The sequence below is a fragment of the Gymnodraco acuticeps genome, unplaced genomic scaffold, assembly GCF_902827175.1.
Source record: "Gymnodraco acuticeps unplaced genomic scaffold, fGymAcu1.1, whole genome shotgun sequence".
Lineage (NCBI taxonomy): Eukaryota > Metazoa > Chordata > Actinopteri > Perciformes > Bathydraconidae > Gymnodraco > Gymnodraco acuticeps.
In genome coordinates, this window is record NW_022992185.1 from 522,841 (window position 1) to 548,690 (window position 25,850).

Genomic DNA, 25,850 nt, shown 5'->3' on the forward strand with positions numbered 1-25,850 from the left:
CACAAGGGCTGATTCTGTGGCAAATGAGCTGCAGCTGACCACGGAGGGCCAAAGGAGGGGGGCGAGGCACGAGCGTCATGTTACCATGCCACGGCAACCTCTCATTCCCCTGATAGGTGGAGAGTTGGCCATATAGGCGGAGCTCCTCGTTCCTGAAGTCAGAGAATTTTCAAATCTGTATCAGACCCGTTTTTAGAGATTTGGGTATGGAGGAAAAGAGAGGGTTGTTTTTACTGACATTTGGTGAGTTCCCTGACACACTGGGGACACATTCATGTATAAAAGATGTACAAAAGTGCATTTTGCATGATAGGTCCCCTTTAAGATTATTTATGTATGTAAGGGGAAACAGTTTGCCATCACATGTTGCCTTTATTTGTTTCATTTAAATACAAAAAACTTTGTATGGACATCCCATTTATTTCCCTGCCAATAATCACTTAAAGTTCAACTCTCATTAGCACCACAACACGTGTTTATTGGTGAACACATGCAGATGCTTTTGGGGTTTTCCCTTCCCTGCAGTGTGTTCTAGAGCTAAATGCTCTGCAGTCTGTTTTTCAGAACAGGTAAACTTTCTTCTTGGAAATTATAGCACTCCAACACTGAACAAACAATATAAAACTTTATGAAACATTACAGTAACAGTGGGATTGTGAGACAGGTGCGATCACAAAAGCTGCAGGATGTCTCCGGTATACAAGCTTGAGTTCCTTGGCTCTTTTGCTGTAGTAAACCTAAAAGTTAGACTCAGTGAGACTCACCTTTGATGTAAAGGATTTCAATGTACTAACAGTTTTTCTAAATTCTTCAATAGCTGCAAATGAAATGCACTTCAAATGAATGACTGTAAATATTCAGGGTTGCACTAAACACCATAATGGCTGAACCTCAGATATTGTTCCCCAGTCTCCATATCACTGAACCTCGATGCTGAAGTCCATCTTAATATCTCCTAAACTGGGTTCGAAGGTGAAGCTGTAAGACACCGAGGCTCTGCCATCACCTGAGCTCTCCCCCGGTGACCTGAAGAAATACACTCCCTGTTTCCTGTGGCGACTCCACTCACACTCACCCTGCAAGAAGGCACAGGAAACGTGTCAGAAAAGAAATGAAGATTGCTTTTTCATTTGACATTAAACACTGGAGTGCATTTACGGTCAAAGCCAGAGACGTTGAGGAAATATAGGCAGCTGAGCTATTTTCAACTAGTCAGGTTTTTTGTTGATTCTATTTCCTGAACTTTTCTTAAATTAAACCTCTAACCAAAATAAAAGATGTTGAAAAACGATAACAAAAATGTTAAGTTGTGAATTAAAAAAAGCAGGTCATGCTCTTTTGAATGAACATACCTTTGATACGCCTTGCTTCAAGTACAACAAGTATTATAAATCTACTATCTATATTATCATTTACCATCTACAAAAGTCTATATATGTGAATATAACAGCAGGCAGTAGCTCTATTTCCTCAACAACTATGGTCAAAGGCGCATGCTACTTTTACATTTTTTGGTTACATTTTAGTTTGTGGAGTAAACAACTAGCAGATTCTTTTTTTTCTTTTTTTAAAGGATAGTTAGCTGTAGCTTCAATTTCCCTATTAGAGATGAAAATGAGTGCAAAAGACAAGAAAAACAAACTCAAGGTAAAGATGACCAATATGATGTGATACCTGCTCACTGACTGGTCCAATCAGACCGGCACTGACAGTGATGTCATCAGTTAGGTGGTATTCCATCCACAGCGCAACACCATGGCAACGACCAATCCTGAAACAGACATTGAACAGCCTTAAAATCTGCAATGACAAAGTGTTGAGAGCAGTACACCGGACCTTTGTGTTGGACCTCAGAAAATGGAAGGTAGCTAGCTCCAGCTGCTAGTTCCAGCTGCTAGCTTCTAGCTTCTCCTTCTAGTCTTATCTCTAGAGAGACTAGCCACTGCTTTTTAGTCTCTATCAATCTTTTCCCAATGGAGGAGAGTTGTTGAGATTCCTAAAACAGTTAGTCACATAAGCAACCAGTGAACAACTGAATTAGGGGTGCAACAACTAATCGATTACCAAATTAGTTGCCAACTAATTCAGTCGTTGGTGACGTCATCACATGTGTTTTACGCGCCGTTAAACTCCAACGTTATTGGTCTTTTTATCGGTACTGGAGACATTTAAAAAATATATGTCATGTATTATTGCTACAAAAACATTATATCGCAGTCTTAGTGTCGCCAACTAGTTTCTAATATGCAAAAAGATAAACAAATGCGTCTATGATGTATTTTCGATCAGACGAGATCTCTCTCCCCCGTCTGTGTGCGAGGGGGCGGGGCAGTTTACACACAGCTGCTACATGCAGCAACACACGGAGGAGATGGCGGAGAGAACGCGCTCCCAGGTGTGGTTAAACTTTACCCGTCTCGATGTGGAGAATGCTCGTTGCCAAAAGTGCAATAAGAGTTTAGCATGTCAGGGCGGTAACACGAGCAATTTGTCTAAACATTTATCAAAAGTGCTCCACATCCAGACGGAGGAATGCACCGGGTCGACTGTCTTTCTAGTAGCACTGTAGCCCCATCCACGAGTAACGTTTCCCCGTCAGGTGTTATGTATGCTAGCAGCAACACACGGAGTTAACTACATGATACAAACATGGGTTAATGATTAGAGGTAACAGAGTTACTCTTTATTTTGTTAACGTTTCAGCTATTCTGTTTACAGTTCTGACATATAATACGATTTGTTAAAACATTGTTGTTTCTTTTGATGTGAAATATTATTTATTTTATTTAAATAAAAAGCAATGTTAATTTTGTTCAAAATGTGTTTAGTTAATTTAATAATATATGTATTTTTGAATCAAGTATTCATCTTTATTGTCTTCATTGTTAGTTTCCACATGCCTAAAACAACCTCAAGCTAAATCTAAAAGTTGATGGCTAAATAAGAGCGTTTGAGAAATTGTGCAAGGCATAATAGTTCGAATAGTCGATTAATCGTTTCATTAATCGATAGATTAATCGATTATCAAATTAGTCGTTTGTTGCAGCCCTAAACTGAATGTTAATTACTGTGACAGGAAAGGGAAGCTACTACTTTCTTTACACCCCATAATACCAAAAGAAGAAGTCAAGTGAAATGTCAAGTAATATGGACATACTTTTGGCCACAAGCTTATTGAATAAGGCTTCATTTTGTATTAAGGAGAAGCGTATCGAGTCTGATCAGGATTTAGACAGGAGAAATAATACTGCTATTTGTCCTTATCCCAAACTCAGTGAGCTTTAGAAGGGACTATAGAAGGGATCAGTTTACCCTAAATAAATGTTTGGTCACGGTAAACTCACAATCTACTTATAGGCAGGTATCATTTATATGTACTGTATACTCTAACACTTTGGGATATTGTCCTTGTGATCCAGTGATAGAAGAAAACTCAGTACCTTGTGAAGGGCAGTGATCCCTGACTGCTGATTGGCTGTTGAGGGACACACTGTGTGAAGTCAAAGGTCATGACGGCTGTGGGCGGGGTCAGAGCACGGCATGGATACTCCCACAGAGGGTGGGGCTCCGCCTCAAGAGACTCACGAAAATCCAGAGATCGCTACAAGGACAGATGTGATTAAGTATATAAAAAAAACGAAAAAACACAGGGCAGTAACCTCAGACTCATTACAGGGCCCCTTCATTTCAGCTGAAGGTCATGGACATATACATTTTCCTCACCAGTAATGAAAAAAATCATCATCAACGCAAACTGTATGTAGTAGGGCAGTGGTGGAATAAGTATTACAATTAAAAAGGAACAATTATTGGGATGCATACTCAAATCTTACTACAATATCCAATCCCATATTTATAGTGCTCATTCTCTACACCTTATCCTATAACACGCAGACATCTTGTGCAGGTGTCTTCACGAACAAACAGTAAATGAATGTAGTGTCCATCTTCCCTCATGATTCTGTCTTCTGATTTAGACATTTCTTTCCCATTATGAAAACATACACTTGATGGGAGATAACAATGGATGTAAAGACTGCTCACTAACAGAAATGAAATTATCATTTTACCTGCACCATTTCATCCATGGGTGTGACATCAAAGCCCTCGCATGTTCCACACGGAGCTCGTATCATCCACAAATCCTAAAAAACATAGAAATACAAAACTATTTACTTTTTTTATGCTTTGTTTTCGAATGTTACTGGTTGACAAGAACAGTTTGAAAATATCTGGATCTGTGTCACCTGGAACTCTACAGCGGCCATATGCAGAGTGGCGGAGCGGGGCAGGATGGCGGCGTCGGGGCGGAGCAGACCGGCCAGCGCCGTGCGACAGTACCAAAAGAATAGGGAGTGCCAGGGCAGGAGGCTGGTGCTGAAGTACGGCTCCCCCATCAGCACTGAGATCTGCAGGAGAGACGCGTCACACTCACTGTTCTGAGGGACACACTCCTGGCATGTGGTGAGATAGATAAAGGCACTCCCTTGCCCGAAGAATATCTTAATAAATTCCTTTAATAAGATTTGTTTAGCTAAGTCCCATCTATTAATCTATACAGACAGCTCTTGGAAAAATTAAGAGACCAATTTTTCCGGAGCTGCTCAATAATATATTCGAACATTAGACTTTACTAAAAAAAATAATATTAGAAGTCATATCATTTTTTGGAGTGCAGACACGTTTTGACTAGATTAGATATGTCCTTAGAGTCAGTAAAAAGTGCAGAGCTGTGAGAGTTGAGCAGAACTGTGAAAACTCCTCCGTGGGTCTTTTGTAATGACATTGCTGTGGCAAAGCCTTTAATTAAATGAAGTAAAGGAATCAAAGGTCTGCTTTAAAAAGGTGATATTCATTTGTCAATTTGCAGATTTAGTTTGAACCAATAACAACTTATACAGATTTTAGTTGACTGTAAGTAAGATGTTTAAATTATCACAAATTAATGTAATAAATCCCTAATAGGTGTGAGATCTCCTGTCTGCCATCAGGAGTTACATATGGTGAGGAGAAATGCCAAGCAATATTAGATTTTAGCTGGTCAAAATAAGCACAGTGTAAAGTATATTTATTAAGTTTATAGAGCCTATATTGAAATGCCTTCTCGTAAGATATGCGTCCAGAAGCCTCTGTATGTCCCAGTATTATTGCATCACAGTTATCAGATGGTTAAAGCATCATTTTTGATTGATTATCACAGCCTGTGACTTGAATATAACGCTGTGTTTTACACTGTGAATTATAAAAACATTATTTAATAATGAATAAAGAAAGGAATGGACATTACTAAAGGCTAGTTGCTGTACCTGTTCCCCTCCTAGATCCTTGCTGCTCAGCTGCTCAGGTCTGATCTCCAGCAACTCCACCGCTCCTTTCATCGAGTTGGCCTCCAACACCTGCAGAGACACATATGTAGCATCAACACTCCTGAAACTGAGGATCCTAAACACAAAGCTCCAGAGGCAAAGTGTAAAAACATCAAGGCTCATCTGTGTGTTCTCATAGAGAGAGCACTGGAGTAAAGTTTCTTATTTACCTGCTCAATGACCTGTTTAGACATTCTGGAGTTTTCCAAACCGTAGACCTAAGACAAAAAGAGGCAGGGATTAAAAAGACAGTTCACTAACAGTCTGAGTATGGCATTTGGATTGTGAAGGTGTAGTATGTGCCCACATGTTCAAAGAGGAGTACCTTCTTGGCTCCCAGCACGTGAGCAAACACCGGCAGCAGACTTCCATCGCTGACCCCGAGACACACGCTGTCCTCCCTCAGAACCTGCAGGGAACACAGCAGCTCCTCAGACAATGCATTCACTCATGCACAGTTCACTTTCATGTGGGGCGTCACTTACGCTGCGCAGAGCGCTGACGTAGCTCTCTGTGCGCCGTCTGTCGTTGAGTTCACCGAAACGCGGTCTGTTCCAAACCAGGTGAGCCTGACAGGTGCAGCAGGGCCGAGAGGGGGCAGCCTCGCTCTGTGAGCTCTGCTGGCTGAGGACACCAACACACACCATTAGTTACTCCTTTCCATGGGAGATAGTGGGAAATCATTTCTTGACATGACATCATATACGTGAATGATTAGGTTAAATAATTGCTGACAACTTTATATAGTAAAATATTTACTTTTATTATACTGTATACTGTACATTCTGTGTAAGACTGGGAATGTACAAGCAGAGAACAGATGGTTTAACCATCAAGTGGAATGCAGTTAATGGCTTTGGTAGAAGCTAGATTGAAATTAGTATGTATCCTGTGGGTGTTTCTCAATCGCGAGTACGCTTGCTTGGTAGCACATGTCTTCCGAGCGTCTTGCTTCAGAAGCGAGGCAAGAATACTTCCTGGTATTCAGAAAACGAAGAGTGGAACAGGCTAGCAAGTGTGCAGGTGTGCGTCATATGAGAGGCCCCCGCCTTACATTTTCCGCCGTGCGCAAAGCAGAGTCCTGCACGGGTCTGATTTTCCAGACCCGCTCAAGCCCCGCACCCGCGACGTACAATACCGAACCCGCCCCGCCACCCGCACATATTGCCAATTAGTTCCGCAACCCGACCCAAGATCCGTAACCCGACCCGAACCCGCATAGCCTATATGAGCAGTGAAAACGTGCAATTATTAACACACGCAGTTGCATATTTGTCTCAGAAAGCGTGGGATGTTGGTTATTTTCTCCATCTAGGATGACACCAAAAGCCTCCCAGACGTTGGATTTCGCTCTTGAGGAAGTATTATTGAAAATGCTGTATTCTCCGCTAGAGAGCTTCACCTCAGCCATTTCGAATGTGGCGCGCTCAGCAGCAGATTGATGCGCTGCAGAGGTTATGATTATGCGCGGTCCCGCGGGGGAGAGGTCTGAGGATTTAAACATTAAACTAAATTATTATTATTTTAATATATTTATTATGCAACACCCGCGACCCGACCCGCATCATCTTTGTTTTACCCAGAACCGAACCCAGAAAAAAGCGTTTGAAAAAATACCACCCGCGAATCACCTTTTTTGCGGGTCACCCGTCGGGTACCCGCGGGTACCCACGGGTACCCGACCCGATGCAGGACTCTGGCGCAAAGCATTGTGGGGATTTTAAGACCACGGAGTCTACACATGTGCAGCCTCGACATTTCTCCAAACGAAGTACGCCGGGCTCGGTGGAATTCCAAGTATGCTGGACATTGGAACAGTCCTTCGGCGGCACTCGATGACGTAGTATGCTTGAAATAGTGGCTCTGGAGGAGCCTTTACTCGAGATTGAGAAACACCCTGTGTGTCTCTGTGAGCTTATTAGTAACTTCAAAATGTCCTGAAGCCAAAAGAAAAATAGTGAGTGTGAGAATTAGTGTTTATAAAAGGATTTAAATCTGTTTCATTGTATGTGTCGGTTATGAATATGAAACCATCTTGCCCAGTTGAATATTTATTTAATAAGATAATCAGGGAACAGTTGTCCTCGAAATGAGTGGTTGTGACGACGAGCGCCTGCTTTCTTATCTGATGCTGATATCACAGTCTATCCCCACCACATGCTGCAGTATCTACTCATTGAGCAATATGTCTTCATGATTCATTCTTTTTGGGGTTCACAGAAATATCACTTTGAATAGCAACAACACAAAAACACAACAGTACATCAAAAGCAGTTGTGGTTTATGGAACAAAACTTTTGCAGATGTATCTGAATCTGGGGAGGGAGGAAGCTATTTGATAACTGTAGAAATTAGAACTAAATTAAACAGTCAAAGAGAGAAAGTCTACTTCCCATTTGACTCAATGGTTATGACTGACCCATGGAAATAAATAGAAACAACCAAAAGTCCATCTGCTGGGTAATATCACTAAAACTAACACTCTTGTTCCTGTGAGTTGGCACCGAGCAGCACTTTGATAGCTTGTCACTGGGTGTGCATAAAAAGTGTTGCAGTTTATGTTGCACTATTCAGACCTGCAGGAGACGGTCAAACAGTATTTCTAAACAAACAAACAATATGTTGTCTGTGAGCTGTTACCTGGGAGACTGTAAGCTGTACCACAGACTGTAGTCGTCATGGCAGACGGTCAGGCGCAGCTCCTCTCCGTCTGACACGCTGCTCTCGACAGGCAGGAAGTACACACTCTGCATCCAGTGGTCCCTCCACTGAAACACCACACAGAGATCAGCAGGGGGGGGGGGGGGGGGGGGGGAGAAAGCTTGACTCAGAGCAACAGAACATAACATGTCCTAAACTCACCGGAGCCGTCTTTGGTTGTTTGTATGTCCAGCTGGGGGCCATGGTGCACACAATGCTTCCACTGGGATCCATGTCCAGGTCCCACCAGGACAGGACCACCTGGGCCCGCCCCCCAGCCTGAGCCACAAACTGAGAGCTATGGGACTGGAAGGCGCTGCTGACTGGTTTACTAAAGTCCACACTGAGAGAGGGGCAGGGGGGGGGGGGGGGGGGGCAGGGTGTGAAACACTAATGTCAAGAGAACTAAATTGCAGAACAAGTTTCTTACTTTCATACCTGAACATGGTGCAGAGAGGACCGAGCGGGGTAAAGCTGTGGGGGGGCACCTGGCTCAGCTGGATGTCGCATACTGCATGAGCTCCAGCACAGGGGCCCCCAGTAGGCAGCGGGACCAGGCGGGTCCCCTCCACCTCCACCGGCTGCAGCTGAGCCCAGCTCCACAGCAGCTCGGACTCCACTAGCTGGGCGTAGACGGTGGCCCGGTGCGGGACCGCCTCACAACCCTCCTGCAGGGGGGATGGGCACATGATGACACACAACTGACCACCAGCCAGATTACACATTTCACACATGGTCTGCACCTTGTGTATTCATTTATTGAAAATAGTCATTCAGCCAGGATCGTTTCCCTGTCCCCTCACAAAGAACAAAGAGTTGAACTCACTCTATTTTCCCTCCCGGCTCCCTCAAAGTCAAGTTGGCGACAAATACCACAAAAACGATGTATTAATCTTGTATTGTGCTTAATTGTTATCATAATATATGGAATTGTCAGCTATTTTGTAAATGTTTTTAGATTATTTTTAGGGCCACCAGTGCCTATTCGAAAGACAGAGTTGAAAGAGGTAAACAGGGGGGATGACACATGCAAAAGGTCCCATGGCCGGATTCGACCCTGGGTCCTCATAGTAGGGAAAGAACCCCAGTATATCAGGTGAGCTATACCGAGGCCCAAATTGCCAGTTTTTAAACCAAGCCAAAGGAAAAACATGGGTTGCAAACAGACCAAGTAAGGTTTGTTTTTAGCCAAGCTAGTAGAAGGAAAATGCATTTTGCAACCCCTGCAGACACTACCAACTGCTTCACAGGAGTCAGCAATCAATGACAATATAAAACAGTGAGTGAGATGTGTTTTTCATGACATTTGAATCAAGTCGACCTCGGAGGGACCTTAAGCATACAGTCCAGTAAAATGCTGCATAAGCTGGGGACAGACAGACGGACACAGATACAAACATGCCGGGCTGAGATAATGAACTAAACACATACACACACCTGGACCAGATTTTGGTGAGCATGGGCGTAGCTGGGCAGCGCTCCTTCACCGATCAGCTCTGTATCAAACAGTTCTGTGATCAGAACATTGGCCTTCATTTGCATATCTCCATCTGTAATAAATGACAACACGTCATCAACACAGACAAAGCAACAAACATCTCTTCACCTCTCTTCCCAGAGAATCAGATTTTGTATCGTATAAATGACAGATGCATGTAACTCCCAGCAGTCAAAGGGACATCAGTATTCATGCAGCTGTGTATGTGTCTGACCTGGCCCCACCGTGACGTCAGTGGAGTGTTTGTTAATGATCTTGATCTTTTCAGAGAAGCCGTTCTTCTTCACGATGCTCTGTGCTGCCTCTGCCATCGGTTTGAAAACCTGCAGATACAGAGGAAACAGAAGATGAGACAGAGACATGACAACTGTAGCAGTGTGTCTAATTATACTATAAGGTAAAACTGCAAGTGAATTAATTGTGTCTGCTAAAACTTCTAAAACCATGATTGAGTTACTGAATACGTGCAACAGTAACAAGATGTGAACTGTTTCTTGGTATACATTAAAAACCAACTTTACACAACATAAGAATCTGGGTTTTGCTGTTTTACAGATAACCTCAAGACCCCATGACATCACTGTTGGGATAGCGTTTAGCCTGGTTTTAAGTTACTTAAAACATGTACTTTCACATATTCCCTTTTCATCATTGTAGATACATGGGGAGAATGGGGGAATACAAATTGCCCCTGGTCATGTACTATCTCTACCTCCACAGCAAAGCAGAAGTCAGCTCCTGCAGTGAGAGCCATCATGGACAGCAGGCCTGTTCCTGTCCCGATGTCCAGGACGATGACCTTCTCACCCCGCGCCTTCACTCTGCCTACAGCCGCCCGGATGCCCTGGTAGTACTTCAGATTCTGAAGGAACAAAGTACATCAGCTGCCTTGTCAGTGTCACACTGAAGAAGAGCAGGTGCTCTGAAGACCAATTTAACAGAGCAAGTGTGGTGAATAAATTGAAATGAAGGTTAACGCACTCACCCTGTCATGGTCATGAAGCATATCAGCGTAACAGGACCTGAAAATAAAACATCACAAGTTGATCCAGATGGAAACAGATTCAGATGGACCAGGGTTGCATTTATTGGTGCAACTGTTTCAGTAACTTGAAGAAAATCTCCTCAAGCAATACTTTACTGTAGATGAAACATTGTTAAAAAGGGTCAACGTCTGATAACTCCTGATTTGTGTTCTTTGGGAAAGTTCAGTTTGTGATGTTTTCATTTGGAAAAACATCCTACATATTGTGATATATTGCTCTTTAATAACTTGTCATTGATATGTTACTATCCATGTGTACATCAGCCACAGTGTTATTTTAGAGCTGTAAAAGAATGCAATTAATTCTGCTCACAATGTTTTTTCATGTCTAAATAAAAACACCACTATCATTCATCATTAGAATGATCAAATTGTGTACTCATTTGTCATCGTTGATGCTAATGATGCTACAGTGCAGATATCAATGTAATTACATGAAAACACACATGATCTACACAGATAGACAGGTATGTATGTATACGAGTAGTATTGAGTTATAGACTATGAGGACGCAGCATTTCAAAATAAAGTAGGAATGCTTGTTTCTTGCCATTCGTACACTTTACCTGCACCATTGTCACTTGCACTATTGTATAACACTCTTTTGCTTCCGAATTTAACTTGTGTTAAGTATATTGTATGTTGAATTGTTGAGGAGCCTGTTATTGAATATGTTTCTTGCCATTAACTAGGCTATATCCCTCATATTATGTGCAGGGTTTCGCACACATACACTTGACTTGGGCGGGCCGCCCAGGTATATTAACGACCGCCAAGTATATTTCGCGACCCATTTAGTTTTCTTTTTTTTCCGTCCGCGACGCCATCTGCGATCGATTCACTTGTGGACAATGATCCCTTGCTCTACGCCTCCTGTACCCAGTCCCGGACTGGCCATCAGGAGGACCGGGGGGTTTCCCGATGGCGTGGATGTTAAGTGGCCTGCTGGCCTGAGGATTTTTTATTTTTTATGTATGTATTGTGAACGCAACGCTGCACAAATGTGGCCTGCCTCACACAGGGGTGACTGGCTGTCTACATGATGTGGCCTGCCGACATGGCCACTGTCATACAGATCATAAATCAAAGCCCTTGATTGGTCTCTGTGTGTCATTCAAGCTCGGGATAACCTCAGCTCAGGTGAGGTAAAGCACTCTGAGTGTTTAGATCAGGGGTGGGGAACCTCCGGCCTCCGGGCCGTATATGGACCGCGAGACCATTTGGTACAGCCCTCGAGGTAATTTATAAACACACGCAAAAACGAAAAACATTTAAGAAATCTAGACCGCAAAATAATTAAACAAGCGAGTGCCTGTTTTTCCTGGCCACGGTCAGGGTCCTTGAACAAAACACGAGCCTAACGTGTCATATGTCTCGTCTGACAAGGGTGTAGTTCTGCCGGAGAGCACCAGAACGCCGCTCCGGGCCGGGACTTCACAAACTGCAGTACCCATAAGGAGCCGTACACATGCCGCAGTTTTTGCGTGGCTGTGTCTTTAGTTGTCAGCCCCTCTTTAGTTTTTCACCTGCAGGGCCCAGAGTAAAATGCTTTGGTGAGCACAAACTAGAGGGAGACAGCAAACACCAGTGTGATTTTGGTGACGGTGTGACTGTCCTGGAGAAAGTTGTAGGGGGGGTGCCATATCTGGCAGGAGAAATACCTGCTCTGCTGAACATGTTATAGAGAACAGTGCAGATCGTCCCTATGGACACCAGGATTAACCTAGTCTAAAATAAGGAACATTAATAGTGTGATATAGGCACAGATATAAGATCAATAATACACTTTATTTAGGGCACCTTTCAAAACATTCAATGTCACCTTAAAATAAAATATGAGTGGCATTACAATACAAACATGTGTTGAGTAGGAAACCACAGAGGAACATTACATTCAAAGGAGCAATTAAAGCGAGTGAAGCCAGTTTGAACACATTATCTTTTAGGCTTGTTTGAAAATAACAGTATGACATTATCATTATGTTATATTATTACTGTTATATCATTGCTTACTATTCGTGGTTATCAAGTATCAGACACTTAAACAACAGAGAAGGTTTTAAGAAATAGGACTATAATCTACTGACAGACATCTTATCCTTTCAAAAGCTTAGAAAACGAGGCAAACGCTCAATACAGTCGATGACGTCACCTTTGCGCGTCCCCGCGAACAGGGCTTCAATCTACGGCCAGCCTTCAACCTACGGCACAACACCGGCCCTGAACAGAATCAATACTGTTTTCTCCTCAGCACACCATAAAACACATTTAACTGCTCTCATGGTTTGAAGTGTTTGCAGAGCTCCTAAAGAATCCAAGTACTATATTACATACTTGTATTACCTCTGAGCTGTGCAGCATCTCTCTCTGTGTTATGCTAACTCGTAGCTACCTGGCTATCTCCTGGTGGTAGTCGTACTCCTCGCTCTCCTCCACCCAGTCTAGGGCTCCGGTTGTGGGGTTGGCTCTGCCACAGAAGGTCTTCATCTCTGCCTCAACTGCTATAATACTCAGGTGAAATGTATGCCTGAATAAAATATGTTTTATTACACTACTCTACACAAATCTAAAAAGTAAACTGATTTACAGAAACAGCATTGTCTCCATGGAGGCGGCCATCTTTCTCAGCGACGTCACACTCATGCGGTCACGTGACTGCCCTCTATTTTTAGTAAATACTGAGTAGCATGTTCTTATTATACATCTATGGTAGCATGTTCCTGCAATTCCGGAGGCTGGCAGGCTGCAGCTGGGTGTTATTGGCAGTTTCAGGACCGCAGTCGTAGGACCACATTCATAGGACCCTAGCTACATTGTTCAATTTAATTGCTATATGAGGTATGATGCCTTCTTTCTTTGAACAATAGTGAATAAATAAAAGCTTTTCTCCACTTAACAAAACATTTATTTGGATTGGAGTGAATATTTCTCTAAGAAAGCTTCTAAAACAGAGTTTATTTTATATGCTGCTTATTTATTCTAATATTCTCATGTCACTATGTGCCTCTCATACGTTCTTCCAATTCACTGACATATGTTAATGGTATTTAGGAATAGAAATATAATTTTAAGACTAAAATATATGAACTATAGACAGATGTTTTAAAAAGGTGAGTTTTTAAAAGCTTCTTGAAAATACAAAGGCTGTCGCTGGAACGGACAGCACTAGTTCATCAAGAGCTGAGGCTATGCTATATTTGATCAATCAATCAATGATATTTGATGAGGGATAAAATGATTTTTAGCCACAAGTTCTTAATAAAATTGGTACTGTTGGACTCAGTACTTGTTAGACTACTACCACAATACAATTAAGTACTTTTACTGTGTACTATTTGAGTAATACTCTGTCAAACTCCCCTCCAGAGTACAATAATGCATGTTTTCTGCCTTCTGTGATGAAAGATAAAATGATTTTTTGCAATACGTTCTTAATAAAATCAGTTATGTTGAATTCTGTACTACTTGGACTACTACAATCAAGTACTTTTACTGTGTACTTGTTGAGTAATACTCGTTTAAACTCCTGTCCTGAGTACACAAATGAATGTATTCTGCTATCTTTGATGAGAGATACAATTATTTTTTGCAATAAGTTGTAAATGAAATTGGTACTGTTGGATTCAGGACTACTACCACAAGTACAATCAAGTACTTTTACTGTGTACTTTTTGAGTAATCCTTTGTTAAACTCCACCCCTGAGTACAATAATGCATGTTTTCTGCCATCTTTGATGAGATAAAATGATTTTTTACAATAAGTTCTTAGTGAAATTGATACTGTTGAACTCAGTACTACTTTGACTAGTAGCACAAGTACAATCAAGTAGCTACTTTTACTGTGTACTTCCTGAGTAATCCTTTGTCAAACTCCACCCCTGCCTCCTAAAAATGACGTTCCCACAGAACTAAACTGCATTCTCAATTACGTTTAGCCAGAAACGTATTTTCTCCCACGTTATGTTTGTTATGAACGTATCTCAAATACGTTTATTTTCTACATATGTAAAGGAGGGGGAGGGGTAATAATTTATGGAGGGAAAGGGTTCTTTTAAATCAGGTAGAGAGCAAAACTGCAAACAAAAAGGCAAACACACACAATAAAAAAGGTATAAAACACACATAAAACCATGCAATAATGAATCATTAAAATACATTGCCATGTGACATCCTCCCACTCTTTAATGTTGCCAGTCCCTGCAACCATTAGTCTCTGTAACGCACCGGTGGTTGACCAACATTAGTCTGTGTGGAGCGTCGTGGGTCATTTGCTTGTTCTACTTCTGGAGGGAGTACAGCTACTACAGCAGGTAGGAACCCATAGAACATTGGTTCTGACAGTCTGAGTCTCTGTGGCAGGTTCTTCCACAGGAGAGTGAACATCTGCTGGGGGGGGGCTGTACACACTTTTAAAGGTTTGTTCACGGCCCCCAGTCTCTGGCTGAACCCTATACACCACCCCAGTGTTTCCCACCTGTTCCAAAATCACATAAGGTTTAGAATCCCACCATGTACACAATGTACCTCTTCCCTTTCTGTTCCTGTCACGCACCCACACTCTCTCCCCAGGTAACAGTGGTAAGGCTCTAGCTCTCTTGTCATACTGTTGTTTGTGTTGGGAGGCTGCATTACCCATCTTTTGTTTAGCCCAGCTATATGCCAGTGAGAGCCTCTGTTGATGGTCCTTCACCCACCCATTAAGGTCATGCTGAGGTTGTTGATAGGCCACCCCTAATCCTACAGGTACTCAGGTGTCTGCCAAACATCAGGAAAGATGGGGCATAACTGGTTGTGACGTCACCGATGACAAACGAAGCCTCGCTGCCTGTCGATACCACGTGACTGCTTCAGGAAGCCATTCAGGTCGGTTGAACCACAACGCTCATAATACCCATGGATGTATAATAAGAACCATATTACCCCTCCTGTACCCGGGCCCGGTGACATGATGGAATCAAGAGAGCTCAGACCCTCACTTATATAGAGGTCGGAACATGTCATAAGTATAAATAGATACAAGCATAAATACATGTAGGAAAAAACATGAATAAATATGTTACAGTGTTGTCAGGGAGATTCAGTGTGTGTGCTGTGGCTCAGCTGGAAAGCAGTTGACTCATGACTGCAGGGTTCCTAGTTCAACGACTCGTCAATACGTCTTTGTTGTGGTTTATAAAAGCTACAGCTAAATGAGATCATTACTAAATGTATTCTTTGATATGGTTTAGCCTTTCTCCGGCTACAACATGGTTACGTTTATGAGTATTATTAAGGAATACAAATCCCTCTTTGCAATGTTTACCAGCCTCCTTAGGCTTTTCAATCACAATCATTAAACTGGAATAAATACAATATTGTTAACATGAAAATATGATTTAATGTTCGTTGTTTAGAGTTATTCTAAGGCTTTACTCAATGGGAACTCGGTATGAGAGAGCACACTGTTGAGATGTCCAATCTGCCCGTTTTACACACTTTGACCAACAGGGGGGGTTTGTGTTCAAATGAAGCCCATGATGAAGCCTCAATTGGCTGGAAAGCTTCATCTCGCCATCACTACCTTCAGTTTCTCCCAGTCTCAGTCTGTCCTCTGCAGTCTCCTTCAGTTTCTCCCAGTCTCAGTCTGTCCTCTGCTGTCTCCTTCAGTTTCTCCCAGTCTCAGTCTGTCCTCTGCTGTCTCCTTCAGTTTCTCCCAGTCTCAGTCTGTCCTCTGCTGTCTCCTTCAGTTTCTCCCAGTCTCAGTCTGTCCTCTGCTGTCTCCTTCAGTTTCTCCCAGTCTCAGTCTGTCCTCTGCTGTCTCCTTCAGTTTCTCCCAGTCTCAGTCTGTCCTCTGCAGTCTCCTTCAGTTTTCTCCCAGTCTCAGTCTGTCCTCTGCTGTCTCCTTCAGTTTCTCCCAGTCTCAGTCTGTCCTCTGCAGTCTCCTTCAGTTTCTCCCAGTCTCAGTCTGTCCTCTGCTGTCTCCTTCAGTTTCTCCCAGTCTCAGTCTGTCCTCTGCAGTCTCCTTCAGTTTCTCCCAGTCTCAGTCTGTCCTCTGCAGTCTCCTTCAGTTTCTCCCAGTCTCAGTCTGTCCTCTGCTGTCTCCTTCAGTTTCTCCCAGTCTCAGTCTGTCCTCTGCAGTCTCCTTCAGTTTCTCCCAGTCTCAGTCTGTCCTCTGCTGTCTCCTTCAGTTTCTCCCAGTCTCAGTCTGTCCTCTGCTGTCTCCTTCAGTTTCTCCCAGTCTCAGTCTGTCCTCTGCTGTCTCCTTCAGTTTCTCCCAGTCTCAGTCTGTCCTCTGCTGTCTCCCAGTCTCAGTCTGTCCTCTGCAGTCTCCTTCAGTTTCTCCCAGTCTCAGTCTGTCCTCTGCTGTCTCCTTCAGTTTCTCCCAGTCTCAGTCTGTCCTCTGCTGTCTCCTTCAGTTTCTCCCAGTCTCAGTCTGTCCTCTGCTGTCTCCTTCAGTTTCTCCCAGTCTCAGTCTGTCCTCTGCAGTCTCCTTCAGTTTCTCCCAGTCTCAGTCTGTCCTCTGCTGCTCTTCTCCTTCCATTTATAGGCAGGGCTGTTGGTGCAAATTGGCTCCAGGTGTGGTCACTCATTGTCATTCAGCATGGCAAGGCCAATCCAAACATTTCAAAAATAAAAGCATGCAGGAAGTTAAAACCAGTTAAAAAGGCAAACACATTTCAGAGTAAAATCACACAATAAAAAGGTATAAAACACACACACACACACACACACACTTAAAACCATGCAATAATAAATCATTAAAATACATTGCCATGTGACACATATCTTGCCATTTATTGTCTTGCTTATAATAATGATAATAGCCATTTATAAATATCATTTTAGAGCACACATTTGAAATCGAGAATCGGGCTCGATATATGGTTAAATTAAAATCAGTAGGCGAGGCTGTAATTTCGCCAGCTGTTACTCTCATGAGCGAGGCAGAACATAATAGTTTTAACATGCCAAAAAGCTGCTGTGTCGTTTATTGCACCTCAAACATTAAAACAAATCCAGAGTTACGTGTTCCTGTACTTCCTCTAAGAAGAAAGGACAGTAACAGAAGATCTCTGCTTCAATTATTATTATCATAATAATTTTATCTCTCATCAAACATGGCAGAAAACATGCATTATTGTACTCGGGTGGAGTTTGACAAAGGATTACTCAAAAAGTACACCGTAAAAGTACTTGATTGTACTTGTGCTGAGTAGTACTGAGTTCAACAGTATCAATTTCACTAAGAACTTATTGCAAAAAATCATTTTATCTCTCATCAAAGATAGCAGAATACATTAATTTGTGTACTCAGGACAGGAGTTTAAACGAGTATTACTAAAAAAGTACAGAGTAAAAGTACTTGATTGTACTTTTGGTAGTAGTCCAAGTAGTACTGAATCCAACAGTACCAATTTAATGTAGAACTTATTGCGAAAAATCCTTTTATCTCTATCAAAGATGGCAGAAAACATGCATTGTTGTACTCCGGAGGGGAGTTTGACAAAGTATTACTCAAATAGTACACAGTAAAAGTACTTCATTGTATTTGTGGTAGTAGTCTAACAAGTACTGAGTCCAACAGTACCAGTTTTATTAGGAACTTATGGCTAAAAATGATTGTATCCTTCATCAAATATAGCATATGTGGCTTGAATTTGTTCTCAGGAGGGGAGTTTGACAGAGAATAACTGAAAAAGTACACATTAAAAGTAATTTTGAGTTTCCAGCTATAGCAGCGTTTTCTTGTCTAGTCTCAGCCTGTCTGTGTCCTGCGGAGTTACCCGTGCTGTTTTTTCTTTAGACGCCAGTTTTCTGGTTTTAGCTTTGTTTTTTCGACGAGTAGGAGCATTGCTCTACTCTTTCCGTTCAGCAGGTAGCTGGCGATGGCTGTGTCCCCGCACCCTCTCCCAGCCAAGTTGTCCTGATTGCTGTCTTGTTTATTGTTTGGCTTAGACTTTCTGGTGACGACAGTGTTCCCGCTTCCTCTCCCAGAAAGTTGCCCTTATTGTGCTAGAGGGTTTCATTTTTTTGTTTTTTAATAACAAATGTATTTTGTATGTCAGATGTAAAAAGATAGTCTTTTATATTTGTCTTATCAAATTTGACATACATCGTAAATATATATATATATTGTAGTAAGAATAATATAATCTATTTATAATAGTAAATGTATATTGTATGTAGACATTTAGATAAAAAAGAAAACAAAAATGTTAATTTAGTTTTTATAGTGTTTTTATAGTGTTATATATATATCATTTGTAAGTCAATAATATTTAGTTTATCAATTTGATACTGCTTACGTTTCTACAGTATCATAATTCTCTTGTTTCATTTCATTATTTTTTTTTGTTTTGTATTACACGTTCAAAATAAATCAAATGAAAGGTGTCTCTGAAGAGCTGCTTGATTACTCAAAAACAAAAACAACTGTTAGTGTGTTTCTGCACCTGGCTGCCAAAGATAAACATGCCGTTTGACCGAGAGGCATTTCAGTGCAGAATCCATTTGTATTTATTCAGAAGACGGGCACAATTTCCACACTGAGGATTCTTCACTGGGGTGATGCGGGGTCTGTTGTTCCCTCAGCCACCAGAAAACAGCTCCAGCTGCAGAACCCCGGGAAGCCCTCTTTGGAGTAAAAACCCTCCAAGATTCCTCGCCGTCCACTTCCCCGGTAGCCTGTGCCAACCAGTAGCGTGGCGTGGGAAAAAAATTAGGGGAAGCCAATAATACGTCCTTTCTTTTGGGTCGGGGGTGTGGTGGTCAATGTAATAACGTAACCAGATGAGTGATTACAGCACCCGGTATCATTTTACACACATTTGTATCATACAGATGCAGGACTTACACACGCCTGTTATCTAACCGACAGGTCCGCACGCACTCTCCAGCCCAAACTCTAATAAGCATTCATTCACAAACTAAATCAGGAGACCTTTAACGTTTTACGTCCGATTAGATCCTTTTTTCCTCGCTGTACACAGCTCCAGTTTGGGCATCGGCCTGTCATCAGATTGTATTTGTTGTTGCTGCTGTAGCGGAAGTTTAGTGTAAAGGAATATTTTAGTCTTGTTAAAGTATATAGAGTTTAGTGACTTGTCCTCGGGAATCTGTTTAATATGGTTGAAGTGTATTCCTGCCTGTAATGTGATCCATAGCTTCTCAGGAAGACACAGGTCAAGAGGTCATCTGATATCCTGTGGGGGGAGAAGCTTGGCTCATGTGGGTTTGCAATGCAACGAGTCTTTGTCTCGACATCTGGCATGCATTAAAGGAAAACCCGCGTGTTTTAGGGCCCTCCTCTTCTAAATGTATAGATGTGTTCCTGGCTCCTTGGTCTTCAGAGTTTGCTGGTATCTTACATGAGAACTGTGGTATACTGTGATCTCTCCGGCCGTACGAATTCTCAATAAATATCAGTGTATTGACTAAGGCGAATCCAGTTTCCCTCATTTCATGATTGGCTCAATATTGCTGCAAAGAAGTTTTTACTTTTAGTACAATTATTTTTTGAGTAAATACTCCACATCTCCACCCTCCATAATTGCACTTGCTTCAATTGCTTGCTACTTTCTAACGGCGGTGAAAGTGGTGCAGTGACGCTATCTATCTTCTATCGATTAGATTTATGATTCGAAAATGATAAAAGTAGGGTAGACATGTGGATATTATCCGACTGAACACAACGTGCATTTATCTAACAGGTTCGTTTTCCACTGACCTTATTTCAAGCTATTTTCCAAAATTCTATGGAGAAATCCCATAGCTTTTTTGTCGAGGGAAACCGAGCGCAGCTTACTTCCGGGTTTTAGGATGCGTCACTGCCACACTAAATTGATGCGATTTGATTGGATTGTGAGGCAAGGGAAGCCAGCCGCCTCGGTCTTCCCTTGGCATGGCCCTGACTAATCACAGGTTGGCAGGGGCATCACGTGAGCCTTGGCTGATTGGTCAATCCCTCCATTTTTTTCACCAAGGGAAGCCAATTTCTGCTGGCCTCCAATCGCAACAGAGAGTGCAATCTACTGTTTCACCATAACATCTAGAGGGGCGCTGTTTCACTATTTGTAAAATACTCAATGAGAATGGGGGAGAGACGGGCCGGCAGCAATACACAGCACAGAAAAATTACCGAAACCAAACAAAGTGTTTTTATTTATTTATTAAAATGATAACTAAAATCCGAAAAAACAGGGGAAGCCTGGCTTCCCTTGGCCTCCGGGAGAAAACGCCACTGGTGCCAACGTCCTTATAAAGATGGTCGCATTGAAAGCACCCGGTTTCATTAAACAAATAAACAAAAAGGCTAACAGTTGGTTTTGCAGCAAGTTATTTCATGCATAGCCTAATGTTAGATTTCTGTGCTTAAGAATGCCTTCAAGACAGAGGAGACTGAAGCAGGGAGAGAGATATCTGAAGGAGGCAGCTAAAAGGACTGCAACTTTGCAGGGCTGGATAAAAGGAGCCAGCAGGGCAGCTGCAGGTGAAGCACTGTGATTATGTCAAGCACATAATTTGGAGTACACTAATAACTCATTAAAACAAATATTTTAATCAGTGATAAATGCAAAGTCTCTATCTGTGCTGAGTGAAGTTAATATTGCTCTGTTGGGGGCTAACCCCAAGCCTCCAGTTCAGAGCGCATTTGAGAGCTTGGTGATCTAGTGAAATACTACTAATAGCTGTAGATGTATATGGATAAGATGGCCAGATAACTGGTTCACAAAGGCTTTACAACAGGTTGTAAATATTCTATACAAGTAGGCAACATATTTATTTTCACATGAATGACTAGATATAACCTTCTCCAATCTAGAATGTAACTGACTGCACTAGTGTTCAGTTGTCTTTGTTTGTATAGAAGTAAAGAATTAAGTGTATATGTTACTTAATTCTGGAGTCACCCGTTTTCAGGGAGCTAGTTAGCATGATAGCATGTCCGGGCGGCACACGGCATATGGGACGGAAAACTTTTTCCAACTACCTGGAGAAAGAATATACAAAAATGGAAAGCCAGCTAATATCGATGCAATCCAGATTGCATATAATGCATGTCAAGTTGATCACCAGATTGTATTATTCTCCAATGCAATAACAGTACTGAAATGAAGGCTATAAGGGCATTAATGGGAGACATTTTTTCAAGTAACAAAAACGTTACTTTTCACAGTAACGCATTACTTTTGGGTGTAAGTAACTAGTAAAGTAACTGAGTTACTTTTGACATGAAGTAACTAGTAATGGTAACTAGTTACTGGTTTTCAGTAACTAGCACAACACTGGTCACTAGTCACTACCAAGCCCCCAGGAAGTGCGCCGTACTCAGATGAAAATATTCATGCTGGCCAAACGGCGGTACTACACTTCCGTTTGGTTGCCAGCCCCGCAAACACTTTTTCCCATTGACTTACAAGGGGAAAGAGTGGTCTGTAACTCGTTGGATAATTTTTTTTAAACTAAATAAACTACCCAGTATGAACACTTGTATAGCCCTTATTAAAAACATTCGTTTCTCAAGTTGTAAAAATGTGCTAATAACGTTATTCTGAGAGTTATTTCCCTCTGCATTATGAACGAGCATCTAACCCACGGGACCGCGCCGCCCAGCACGTTCATGTTACGTGTCCCGACCAATCAGAGCACACTGTGCTCACAGGGAGGGTGGGGGCTGGAGCTATTGGAGCTACAACGAGCCGTTAAAGGCAGAGAGTGAAATTCAGTGAATACACGTAGTTTACAGAGATGCTGTTTGAGAAACCAATGTGAGTTGCGTTTATCTTTACCCATGGATAAGAACGGATCCATATCGTCTTACTGCCATCCCACGGAGCTGTAATAATGGATATATTGCACATGTTTGCTGTAATTCATTATCATACTACATGGGCTGTATGATTACATCTTGTACCGTAAATGTTGTATTAAATAAAGTTAATATTACCGACATTATTAACGTCCCTGTAGCTTCGTATTGCACTAAGAAGCTTATTGCACTGTATATAAATAGGCTATATATAAATATATATATATATATATATATACAGTGCAATAATTATTTCATGCTAAATGAAGCTCTGTTGGATATCACTAGATCCTGTTACAGCGTAATGTAAGTACATAACGATTGATGTGTACATTAGCATCATTACTAGCTAGCCGCTAGCTGCTAATAGCCTCGTTCATATAAAATCCATGATAACAACAATCCATTACCATGCTGTCATGAACGCGCGGTGCTGTTACGTGTACGCAAATGGACGTGCTTGATGTGAACGAGCATTTTGGTTAAAGTTGCGCATGCTCTATGAGTGCACATACGGGTACTTCTCAGGCATGCTGGGTAATCTGTGACGTTTCACTCTCTCAAAAGTTGGGCCATTTTATCATCATGCGCTAATGAGCAGCTCTCATAGGAATGAATGAGGCCCCGCCTCCCACGCTGTATCCAGTTCTTATTATACATCCATGGTCACTACCCGATCCGTCCCCCTGCCCGATCGGTACTGCGCATGTGCGAGATGGTCCGCCATATTGGACAACTCTGGACGGCAACCCAAGATGGACACTTGACACAGTGGCTTTTAGCAAAGCTCAAAAAGAAAACTCGAGAGAGATGAGTTATTGTTATTACAACGTGACTTCACTATTATTTAACAACTCTTTTTATTGGGTTCTTTTATTTGGGGTTAAGTACATTGAAATGGATTTAACTTCTGTTAGACAGCTATCATACTGAATACGTATTTACTGTGAATGCAAAAATGTATGGCATATGGCTGTCTGGTATTATATAGGCTACAAATATTTGTAGGAATATTTATATTTTGTTGCATGGTTGAAAAATGTTTTGTATCTTGTATTTTGAGGTGATACTGTGACACATAAATAATGCGTTATATCCTGATACGGTCCCGCACCAGCGCATTTTCTTGCAGGTGAATAACCTAACCCCCGGCTCGATGAGCGAACTATGGATAAATTAAAGAAAATAAAAGTATCTAAGGAAAACAGAGGATGTAATCCTGCGTAGACAGATGTATATATATATATATATATATATATGCTTGCACATGTGCTTTCACAGCTAACGATGCAGGCGTCCGTTTGATAGAGAGAAGTTGTTTCATGTTGTTTCAAAGGTGCTTCAGCCTTTACGTAGGCATATTGGAGGAAAACCACGGAAGAGGAAGACAGCTGACGATCTACAGTCATAATTTAATCAGTTAACTATTTTTAGGGTGCAGATATGTTTTATTTATTTCAAAGTGGGCCCATTTTAATTGTATTTATGTTCTTCAAATGTGCAGAGGACTCCTGCTGTGTTTAATTTATTTTAAAGTAGGCCTGTGTATACGTGTACACCTGTGTACACTCATATTACGCCACTTCCATATTTATTTACGTTATACGTAAATCGTAATTTCACTTTTACCCATAAACACTTTAAAAGACGTGCCAGAAATTACATTATCAAGCAGCAGGCTAAATAATGTAATTAATTTCAGAGTAAAATTACAGGGGGCGCTTCAAAATCCGGCAGCTCTAGCACCTACACTGCCGGATATGGAACCCCCTCTTTAGTTTTTCAACTGCTGGGCCCAGAGTAAAATGCTTTGGTGAGCATAAACTAGAGGGGAACAGGCAACACCAGTGTGATTTTGGTGAGTGTATGACTGTCCTGGCCAAAATTACAGGGGGCGCTTCAAAATCCGGCAGCTCTAACAACTGCACTGCCGGATATGGAAGCCCCTCTTTATTTTTGTACCTGCTGGGCCCAGAGTGAAATGCTTTGGTGAGCACAAACTAGAGGGGAACAGGCAACACTAGTGTGATTTTGGTGAAGTTGTGACTGTCCTGGACAAAGTTGTAGGGGGGGTGCCATATCTGGCAGGAGAAATACCTGCTCTGCTGAACATGTTATAGAGAACAGTGCATATCTAAAATAAAGAACATTAATAGTGTGATATAGGCACAGATATAAGATCAATAATACACTTTATTTTAGGGCACCTTTCAAAGCATTCAATGTCACCTTAAAATACAATAAAAAATAAAATATGAGTGGCATTACAATACAAACATGTGTTGAGTAGGAAACCACAGAGGAAAATTACATTCAAAGGAGCAATTAAAGCGAGTGAAGCCAGTTTGAACACATTATCTTTTAGGCTTGCTTGAAAATAACACAGTGTCTAACATATGTTATATCATTACTGTCATATCATTGCTTACTATTCGTAGTTATCAGACACTTAAACAACAGAGAAGGTTTTAAGAAATAGGACTATACTGACAAATGACATATTATCCTGTCATTGTCTGTTCTGTAGGAAGGAGGAATATAGCAGAGTAGGACTGCACTCAAAAACGGAAGTTTGTTCCAATACGAACATTGTGACTATCTGAAAAGTGTCCTTAAAACGAGCCTCCTCGCAATTGTATGCACATTATTTATTCAGCCGTTTGCTGTTTAATCTGATGGGAAATATATCATTCAAAAGAGAGAAAAAAGCTTTTTTAACTAGACGAACGCTCAATACAGGCGATGACGTCACGTTTGCGCGTCCCCATGAACAGGGCTTCAATCTACGGCAAGGGTTCAATCTACGGCACAACAACGGCCTCCCCTCTCTCCGGCAGAAACAGGAAATGCCGTAACTGTATGTAACAACGGTTTCAAATCAGCATCTCTTAGACAAAAAGTTTAAATTAATTACTCAAATAAAACTCCCAACATCTTTCATTGTGTTTCAAAGCTCTTTTAGTTTTAAACCTGATGTTTATAAGCTTCTTCCTTTTTGCAACGGTCTGTAAATATACACAACTTTATAATAAAATGCACAATTTTACCTTTTTCTAGACTAAACACAGGTTTGATCCTAAGTTAAACACATATGAGGTCATCATGAGGTTGTTAACATCGTAGTTTATCAGTGGATGTTTGCTGGAACTACTTTTTAGCAGTTTGTTTCCCGACGGACACACACAGCGTGACTCCGGTCAGGTAGAGACCCATCTATGTAGAGACCCTTTATATATACAGTCTATGATAGAGACCGGTCTCAAGCAGGTCTCAAGTCAGCACCGCTGCAGACTCGCTGTTTGAGGGCTTGATAGCTCACTCCCCCTCCACACCCATGCTCCACACTCGTTGCTTTGGAACAGCCCTTAATATGGCGGACCCTCCGCGTGAACGCGCAAACGGAGGGGTAGGGTGTAGGGGGCGGTTTGGGATTGGGCCTGAGAATCCTTCTGA

At 41.8% G+C, this 25,850-nt stretch overlaps 1 protein-coding gene across 2 annotated transcripts; it reads right to left on the reverse strand.

The window, feature by feature from the left end:
- Nucleotides 1-352: 352 nt before the first annotated feature.
- Nucleotides 353-13,262, reverse strand: prmt7 (protein arginine methyltransferase 7). 2 transcript variants are annotated; one of them, XM_034205095.1, is made up of 17 exons: nt 13,002-13,262; nt 10,550-10,586; nt 10,277-10,426; nt 9,779-9,887; nt 9,504-9,616; nt 8,505-8,734; nt 8,229-8,409; nt 8,007-8,134; nt 5,852-5,990; nt 5,692-5,775; nt 5,537-5,584; nt 5,307-5,396; nt 4,248-4,409; nt 4,071-4,145; nt 3,441-3,601; nt 1,675-1,771; nt 353-1,076 (listed from the first exon to the last, which is right to left on the reverse strand). In XM_034205095.1, exons 1-17 carry the CDS (start codon nt 13,094-13,096, stop codon nt 918-920), a joined length of 2,058 nt encoding a protein of 685 aa, XP_034060986.1. In that variant the 5' UTR covers nt 13,097-13,262; the 3' UTR covers nt 353-917. The 2 variants fall into 2 exon arrangements, with proteins under 2 accessions (XP_034060986.1, XP_034060987.1); XM_034205096.1 differs by having other exon boundaries at nt 12,953-13,242.
- Between the last annotated feature and the right edge of the window lie 12,588 nt (nt 13,263-25,850).